General features: G+C 44.7%; 1 protein-coding gene across 1 annotated transcript; it reads left to right on the forward strand.

The window, feature by feature from the left end:
• The first annotated feature begins 774 nt into the window (after positions 1-774).
• Positions 775-8,891, forward strand: ATP6V1G1 (ATPase H+ transporting V1 subunit G1). Its single transcript, XM_054998611.1, has 3 exons — positions 775-986; positions 6,915-7,015; positions 8,101-8,891. Exons 1-3 carry the CDS (start codon positions 905-907, stop codon positions 8,272-8,274), a joined length of 357 nt encoding a protein of 118 aa, XP_054854586.1. The 5' UTR covers positions 775-904; the 3' UTR covers positions 8,275-8,891.
• The last annotated feature ends 958 nt before the right edge of the window (positions 8,892-9,849 follow it).

Genomic DNA, 9,849 nt, shown 5'->3' on the forward strand with positions numbered 1-9,849 from the left:
TATTAATGTGTTATTGCGTGAATAACCATTTTGTTTTTATATTTTAAATTTATATTTATTATGTTATATTTATATTATGCTATGTCATGTTTATAATATATTTTATAACATCACATTACTGGGGCTAGGATTCAATCTCCCGCCTCTCTTCTCAACCCCCCCCCCCCCCATTTCGGTTAAATTTCCCTCACATTCAGAGAGGGAACGAGGCAAACTAACATTTTGAGCGCGTGAAGTCTGAGTCTGTGCATTGCAGGGCGGGACGGAGGAAAAGGCATTGGCCACGGCGGCAAGGAGGCCTTGCGCCTGCGTAATATGAGAACTAAAATAGAACCAAGGAAGAACTCGCAATTTGACTAAGCGCTTGGATTACGTAACAGTGCCGGGGGGGGGGGGGAGGAAACCATCGAAATGGGGTGGAGAAACAGGCTAGAGTTGACTTACCCCGAGGCCGTCCTTAGTAGGCCTCGTGAGCCAAACCGGAACGTTTTCTCTCCCCCTCCCCCCCTTTAATCTCAATTGCTAAATCCACATGTACAATAATGTTTAGGCCTAGAGCGACACAAAAAAGCCGAAGAAGGAAAAATAATCCACCCGTCTATTCTTTATTGCCGCTTTCATTCAGCTGTCACCATTGACGCACCGCCTCCTAGAGCGACACTTCGCATGTGGCGCCTCAGCCCCACAGAAAGAAATCGGAGAGCGGAAAGGGGCGTGGTCGGCGGTGAGGCGAGCGCCCGCGCCCCTCTCGTCACATGGTAAGTCAGCTGACGGCCTGCTGGGAGTCGGTGGTGCCGAGCCGGCTGCGGAGGGTTGAGAGCGCGGCGGGGCGCGGAGCAGCCAGAGGGGGCCGGCAGGAGCTGCAGGGGGCTGCCGCGACCTCGAGCCGGCATTGCTGCCAGCCATGGCCAGTCAGTCGCAGGGCATCCAGCAGCTGCTGCAGGCCGAGAAGAGGGCCGCGGATAAGGTCGCCGAGGCCCGCAAGAGTGAGTGGGCTGCTGGCCGGGCCGGGCTGGGCGCTAAGGAGCGGGTACTCAAGCTGGGTTCCCCTGTCTGCCTCGCTCTCACTTTTTTATTCTGCCCTTACAACGAGGAGTTCAGGACTGGTTTCTGTTTCATCCCCACAACAGTCCTGTGAGGTAGGCTGAGTGGCGAGAGAACGACTGGCCCGAGGTCACCCAGTCGGGTTGCCAACTGAATAATACTAGCGCTTATATACCACTCTTCCAGGCAGATAATGCAACGCTCAGATCACAATACAGCTGGGGCTGAGAAGAGTGGCTTACCCAAGGCCACCTGTTGAGCTCCTGGCAGTTGTGGGATTCGAACCAGTAGAGTGCTGATTCTGACCGCTTTAACCACTGTGCTACAGAAGCTGTGGGTTGGGAAATTCCTGGAGATTTGGTGTTGAAGCCTGGGGAAGGTGGGGTTGAGGGAGAAGAGAGAGCTCAGTGGGGTAAAATGTGGTAAAGGCTGTCTTCCAGAGTAGCTATTTATTCCGGTGGAATTGATCTCTGTAATCTGGAGATCAGTTGTAGTTCTGGGAGTTCCCCAGGCCCCTCCTGGAGGTTGTAAACCACAAAATGGACCACCATGTGGAAAATGGAAAACAAGACAGAGCAAACACTCTGTAACATTGAGTTAGACTCTATTATGTAGAATAGATGTATCAATGAGTAATCCAAGGGTAAAAGACAGGTTGGCAATGCTATTACCCAGCCATGGCTGAGTGACAAATTGAGCTTGGCTCTCCTTGGCCTTAGAGTAGGCTGATGCTCTTATTTATCATGACCCGTGACTCTTTCCTTGTGCAGAAAAATGGAGCGGCAAAGGCTTGAGGGTTTAAAATTGATTGTGGCCACTTCAGACTTGGGAGGTTGGGGGAATCTAGCTTTCAATGTTAGTTTGCATTTTTAAAAAACCCTCCCTGTTAATAGAAAGCCACTGCAGAAGGGACATTTCTTTTTCCTTCCTTGCTGGCTTTTCACTTGTGGGGAGTGTTAAAGATTTGGGGTTCAATTCCTAATGTCTCCAAGTCAAAAATCTTGCACAGCAAGCAAAGAAGGGCCCTCACCTGACAGCCCCTGTTAGATGTACTCAGGAAAGGGGGGCAGTGCTGCAAGGCAGTTACACGTACTTATATGATTCTGCCAATGCCCATGGCATGTGCAAAGCCTGAATCTTACTCATGTTCATCAGACTGCAGATTGTCGTTCATAAACTTCCACACTCTCAGATTTAGCTCTCCTGTGCTGTGCAAATAACAGAACTGTGTATATGGAGGGTCTTAAACATCTGAAAGTACTTCATGAACGTTATTTGTCATCACTGGTATGCTGATATCTTTGCTTCAGAAGAGTGCATTAATCAATGGAGTTTCCCCTGGTAAGTGTGGGAAAGGACTGCAGCTTTGTTGCCCAGTCCTATACATGTTTATGTAGAAGTAACCGCCATGATTGTAGTCAGTGAAACTTTGTGCTAGATAAGTATATGATGCATTGCAGCAAAATAGTTCATGGCATCTTGAGGATAGGTTTTATTGTGAGCTGAGCTTTCGTAGCCAAGCAGCTACTTCACTAAGATGCTTTTCTTATAAAATCCAAAACAGAAAAATACAATTAATGTTTAGTCTTCATATAGCTCTTACAATGTTCAGAGCACGTCACATGCTATCTTACAATCCTTACAACAGCCTGATAAGGTTGGCCTGCAATATTTGCAGATGTGGGGGGAAGATGGAGAGCTAAGGGATCAGCTTTCCTAAGTCGTCTTAGTGAATTTGTGGCAGCAGCAAAATTTGAACTGAGGATGTCCCAGTTTAGAGAGTTCACTCTATTTAGATAGAAGGGTTATTGTTGCTACCATGGGATAGGAGGTCAATCAGGAATACAGCCTGGTTTGAATGATGGGAATCTAGATCACTGTTAGAAGATGGTGGTCTTCTCTGCTTAATTGGTTAAGTGAAAGGAAAGCTTGCATTGTTCTGTGTTCTAGAAGAATTGTGTTGGAATAGCATGCAAGAATAAAATGAGAAAGGAGAACACTGGAGAGTGAGTGTCAATGGGAAAAATGATTTGGAACTTGAGTCAAGTTGCATGAGTGAGAAGGAAGTGTTGAGACAGCTAGCTGTGACACAGTGGTGAGAGATCTTTCATACAAATGTGGTGGAGCCAGCTTTTTAGCTTGTGAACAGAGGGAAGTGGTGGTGTTCCATACTAACAGCAGCTTCCATTTGTCAGACCTTTTGGCCCATTCAACCCAGTGCCATCTGACCTGGGTGGCAGTGGCTTTTAAAGGTTAAAGGCAGATTCCCCACCCCCACCCCCCAGCCTACTACCGAGGAGCCTTTAGCTGATGCCAGGGAAAACAATACCCATAAAGGATAGAAAGTAAGCCACATTGGTGGAGACTATAGGAAATGGAGAGAAGACAGAACAAAAGGGAAGTAGGCCACACTAGACTGAGGCCAACTCATCTCTGCTGGAGGAAGAGTGGGAGGAAAGATTGTCCTGTTGACCTTTGACTCCTCTGATGAGTTCTAATAAAGCAGAGTTTCAGTTGGTGGAGAGGGGAAGGGATCTGGTAGTAAAGATGGGCAGAGAGCTTTTGAGCTTCCAAGAATTTATGGTGACCGCTGACAGAGAATTAAGTGGGGTTTTGGTGGTCAAAAGGAAAAAAAGCAAATTGGGAAGCTTGCCCTATATCAGGACAGTTGACTCAAAGTGTCACTTCTGTTTCTTTTGATTACTCAACGGCCTTATGCACATATGCTCATGCAGCCACACTTGAGACTATAGGTGGTTTGCAGGCTGCTCAGCTGTGATGTGCTGATGGCCACCCAATTCATTTTTATATTTGAGCATTTTTAGGCTACTTTTCTCCTATGGGGGTGGGGTAAAGCAACTTACAAACCGGGAAAAGTTCCAAATTACAAAAATGTGAAACAAATTTGGGCTGGTCTGGGTCCAACAAGCAGGTTATCCTAGGAACCCTGCATTTTTGAGATGGGAAATGTCTGCTTTCCCCTCGGTTACCCTGTGGAGGAAGTCAAAGCCAAAGACTCGCACACTACCAAGAGTAGTAGAATTATCATGCTAGATGTTGGTGGCCTGCAAAACAGGGAAGTGTCCAACTAACTACAGCATATGCCTGTGATGAACATGATACAACCAGCTGAAACTGAATCAGCCTCATCCCATTATAGGGCTGTTGTATTTTACTTTGATTTACTTCATTTACATCTTGCCTTTCTCCCCACTTGGGGATCCAAAGTAGTTTACATCATTGTCCTCTCCTCCGTTTTATTGTCACAACAACCATGTAAGGTAGGTTAGGCTGAGAGTGTGTTATTGACCCAAGATCATCTAGCAGTCTTCCATGGCAGAGTGGAGATTCAAACCTGAATCGCCTTCATCTGGTGCTCTACCACTATACCCCACAAATGACATCCAGCTGTCAGCTGTTGTGTTTCCTATTGCACACTTGCAGTTTACCTAATAAGTCAATTCCGCTTTTGCAGTAAACCATAGTTTGCTGTTAACATTCAGATTCCAAACTCTGATCTTGCTTTGTAAGGGAAGTACATTCTAATTTGGTGATTTGAACATAACAGAGAAGTATAGCTTTCTGAAAGAACTACCCCTCTAATTAGCTGGCTGTAGACAAAGCAGGGAGAGTGTGTGAGAGCCAGAAAGGCACCCCAGCCTCATTTGGTTAATAGCATAACTGTGGCTCGGCATTACACCTGAACTGAGGCAGTATGTACATTATCCAGTGGATCAAAGCCAGTTGTAGCTCCCTGAAACAGGTGCACAATGTGCCTTCTATGAAGGAGACATTCATTCTTGCTCATTGTGACTTACACATAGTATATAACACAGTGTACCTGTTTGTTTCATAATATGGGAAGCAACTTCAAGATGCCTGGAGGAGTCTTGAGTGTTCTAGTGGTTACAAACCCCACTTAAAGCTTCTAGGCATTCTTCTAAACATAGTTTTGACACCCAGATGCTATTTGCCACCATCTGGCTTGCATGGGGGACTTTAATGGAGGGGATGGGACAGTTTATTTGGTGTTCAGCTTCAGGGCTACTCAGAAGCAAGAAGGGTTCTGGAGCTTGATGATGCATCAGAGGTGAGACCCTGCCTCTTTGCATTGAGGCAAGCAGTTGCCAGTCTCAGACATTACTATTGTGGTAGTATTATCTATGAAGTTCTGCTTAATCTTACCACTGGTAGGCATGAGATGTCAAAGTGCTTATATCCAGCAATGTTTGAGAATCTCCCTCCCATCTGACATTACTGGGGCATGCTGGAGGGGGCGGAGGAATGATGGCAAAGCAGCCAGCTGAGAATGCACTTTCAGGAGGAACACTTTTATCAGATTGTTGTATGTTACCGCAGTTCATAAGAATGCTTTGGGAATTTTTAGCAACTAAGAATAAAAAACTTCATTTGAACTTCCCGATAACCTGTTTATACTTCTTTATTTATTTACTTACCTTTCTTCCCACTGGGGACATGAAGTGGCTTATATCGTTCTCCTCCCCTCAATTTTATTCTCATAACAAGCCTGTGAGATAGGTTAGGTGGAGAGTGTGTGACTGGCCCATGCTCACCCAGCAAGTTTCCATAGCAGATTGGGGATTCGAACCTGGGTCTCTCCTAGTTTGGACACTCTACTCGCTACATTGCCTGATTACATTCTGTTTTCCCCCTTTACACATAGCCTATAGCCATATTTCTCATGGCATGTCTGAAGGTCTTAAACTTTTCCTCAGAAACAGAGAAACTGAGCTTTCTTTGCTCATATATTGACTTTGTTTGTCTCATACAACATGTCATTTGCCTTGGAAGCCAAGAAAATGTAGGCCAAAGTTGTACTTGTAAAATGAACGCCCCTCCCCGACTTGATAAGCAGACTTAGGTTGGGTAGTTCTAACAATTTAGAGAACCAGTGTGGTGGTATGGTTAGAATGTCAGACTAGAATCAGGGGAACCCAGGTTCAAATCCCAATTCTGCCATGGAAGCTTGCTGGGTGACCTTGGGCCAGTCACATCCTCTCAGCCTAACCTACCTCATAGGAGAAAGATGGGGTACAAATAAAGTAAATAAATAACAATTTATGATATGTTTTATGCTCATTTTAATGTGAGTGATTGTAATGGCCATTGGCCACACACAATGAATGCTGCTGCTATTACTTTAATTGCTACAACACATAGTCACTGATAATAATTGTGTATAATCAAATGTAAGTAAAACATGATATAAGCATATGGCATGATCCAGAGAGGCTTTTCAGGTATGCCCAGAGGCATGGATCTAATTTGAACTCTTGACTTTTCCTCCTTGGTAGCAGACTCTTCCTCCCTCCATCATACCATATCCAAAACCGCTTCTGAGTGCCACATGGCATTCTTCCAAAGAGCTCAGGGCAGTTTACATGGATCTCCCACCCTCATTTTAGCCTTGCAACAACTATATGATGCAGACTGAGGCTCAGAGTTTGACTGGCTTAAGCCCAAACGGTAAGTTTCATGGCCAAGGTTTGAATCTGAGTCTCCCCAGACCTTAGCTGAATGAAGTTGTCTTGCAGAGTTGATGGCTTTTCTCCTCTGGTAATGAAAGTACCATTTCCCAAGTATTGAAATAAGTGATTTGAGCTTACCAGTGAGAAAGCCCTTACTAGAATCTGAAAGCACTTATGTGCTGCTCAACTTGCAGTTTTTTTTCACAACACCCCTGTGAAGTTTGTTAGGCTGGCAATGCAGTTGGCCCACACAGCAAGTGGGGATTTGAACCTGGTTCTTCCAGAACCTAGGCCTTTAACTGCTATATCACTCTGGCTGTCTGTATAGTAGCTCTGGTAACTATTAATGCTCCTGCTTTTCTCAATTTTTCTTGGAAAAAGGGAAGAACCGGCGGCTGAAACAAGCAAAAGAAGAAGCCCAGGCTGAAATAGAACAGTATCGCCTGCAGAGGGAGAAAGACTTCAAAGCAAAGGAAGCTGCGGTTGGTTAAACTCAAGAGTTGCTAATTTCCCTCTCCTTTCCGCTTCCCCACCCCCTTCTTTTATTTTGTTCCAAGCATGAGTAGCTCTCCTTTCCTATTTGAAGCTGAAGCTGGATTCCTGGCAAGGTATAGACGTGCATAAGCAGCTGTAAAGTGGATTTAAAATCACATACACTTTTTTGAAATCATATTCTATCAATAAAAGAGGATGATGTATGATTAATCGGACAGTCAGAAAGACCACTGAAATAGAGCCCTCCTGGTCATCTTTTCTAAAGGAGGACAGTTTAGCTTTCATCTCACAGGGCAATCCATTTCAAACGGGGGGGGGGGAAGCATCACTGAAAAGGCCCTACCCATGAATCATCTAACCTCCTTTAAAGAAGAAACAAGAGGGCCAGAGTTGCAGGGAACAATGGAACTGGGGCACATTCATTAATTCTGGATGACTTAATAGAGGAGGCTGACAAACATTATTTGAATATTTATACCCTGCTTTTCTTCCTGATGGGAACTCAAGGTGGCTTACACCTTGCGAGGTGGTTAGGCTGAGAGTGACTGACTAAAGGTCATCCAGTGAGCTGTAGCAGAGTGGAGATTCAAACTGGGTTCTCTCAGATCCTAGTCCAACACTAACCACTACACCATACTAGCTCTCTTTAAGAGCATGTAGGCCCAGCTTGGAGCACCATATATTCAGCCCACTCCGTCTCGTGAATATTAATTTAGACCTGGTCTGCACATGACAGCAGAATGAGATGGCAGACCTCTGAGTCCTTTACCACAGTGAAGGGGTTACATTTTTCAAAGTATTCTGACATGAATGTTTGAAAATTAGCAAGGCCAGAACCATTTGATGTGCTCTTATCTTTTGTAAACATGGACTTTTTATATGGGGAGTTATTAAAAATGTGGACCTCTGCATTTACAGTCTGAGCTAGTACAGCTGATTCTGCCAGCTCCCATCTCATTCTGCTGCGTGTCTACATCAGGCTGTGCTGAGCCAAAAAACAACTGTCTTGTGTCGTTTCTATGCATCATACATCTCACACTGCTGCTGCTCTGTTTTCTTCTGGTTGTGTCAGGCTCTTGGCTCCCATGGCAGCTCTGCCACTGAGGTGGAAAAGGATACCCAGGAGAAGATGATCGTCCTCCAGAATAACTTCCAGAAGAACAGAGAGGAGGTTCTCAATGCCCTGCTGGACTTTGTCTTTGATGTCAAACCGGAGATCCACGAGAACTTCCGCATTAATGGATAAGGGGAGCACTTTGGTCTTCAGGAAGTATTCAGCAATATCAGCTCTGTGTCTGACCATACTCTTAGCTGTACTCCTCTTTGTTTTTGTAAAAGATCTTAACTTATTTCCAAAAATAGAGCTGTAGATAATCTTGTCACTGAAACCTTTCACTAAATCTTTTGTACCATTTTTGGAGCTCATCCAAAGATATCCAAGTTCTGTCTATCCCTGAAGTGCATTATGGTGGGAATTCCAAGTGGAAAGAGAATAGTGGGCAACTTCTGATAAGTATTAAGCTTGACATTTTGTGCCCAAGTAGTATTCTGGGAGTTAAGAAGACCATGAGGTCTGTTGGGCTCCCCCCCCCCATGTACCTCTTAACTTGTGAGCATGTGAGGACCAGATCCTTTGATAAGTGACAGCCCATCCTGCTCCTGTAGAGAGATATGAAGTTTGTGCATAAGGTTGAATATCTTAGAGATTAGAGTCCAGAGAGAAATCATTCTGTGCCGTTGTAGAAGGATTTTGAAGTGGGTTCTGTTTAAACAAACGTCGTCTGTATCCTCCTGTTTAACTTGAACTGGATGCCTACCCTCAAAGGTGCTTGAAGATGAGTAAAGCTCTTATTTAACGTGGAATTGGCTTGAAGTTGGTTTCTTCTTTTTTTCTCCGCTGTCTTCTCTCCCAGAATTAATTCCAAGAACGGCTAGAGTTAAGGCATCATGGCCGGTTTGTTGCATCTCTCGGCATACCAGAATCTTTACTGCTTCTGGAGTGTGGGGAGGGGATGCTAGACCTGTAACAGTTCTTAGCATTCTTGTAAACTACAATTTTCCTTGGATTTGGAAAAGGGGGAGGGGGGGAGTAAGGATTGCTTTTCACTGTGTAGGACTTCCCCAGTCCCAGCGGTACCTATTAACCCAGTCTAGTTATTGTGTCTTCCCTGTATTGGAGAGGACTTGGGGGAGGAGGGTTATCTTCCTCCATGCTGATCTAGCAGAAAGCACTATAAAAGTCCCATATAAATAATACATGGCTCACCCTTCTCCTGGACCAAATCTTCTAGTATGCAGAGTTGCTGGGGTCACATGTGGGTGGGTAGGTGGGCGAGTGGATGGTACTGGCAAAAGGGATTAGATTTTGTTACATTTTGCAGATGGCAGAATAAGTGTGAGTTTCAGACTGCTTTGGTGTTCTGCAAAGTCTCCCCACTCCCACCTCTGTGTGCTTAGGCAGGCATAGATGCTGAGGGAAGAGAGTCAGTGCTGATGGCTAAGCAAAGCCAACACTTGTAGATCTGTATCACTGTTTTGTGATACTTGGAGACAAAATGCTCATATCTTCTCTAGATATTAAAATCCCTGGGTTTTGTCTGCAAAATACTGAGAGCTGTGACCAGAGAGAAAGAGTACCTTGTTTTTCATGTATTTTATTAGAAAAAAAAATCAGCCAGTGCTGCATATGTTGTTCCAAACGCTGTCATGCTGCATAGATGTATGTTGCCTACTTGGTAACACAAAATGTGCCTTCTGCTGCTTGAGTGAACTTGTCACAGTTGTTTAAAATCTTTCCTCAAAAGTTGGAAGCCATTTTAGA

This window comes from Eublepharis macularius, chromosome 14 (assembly GCF_028583425.1).
Source record: "Eublepharis macularius isolate TG4126 chromosome 14, MPM_Emac_v1.0, whole genome shotgun sequence".
Classification (NCBI taxonomy): domain Eukaryota; kingdom Metazoa; phylum Chordata; class Lepidosauria; order Squamata; family Eublepharidae; genus Eublepharis; species Eublepharis macularius.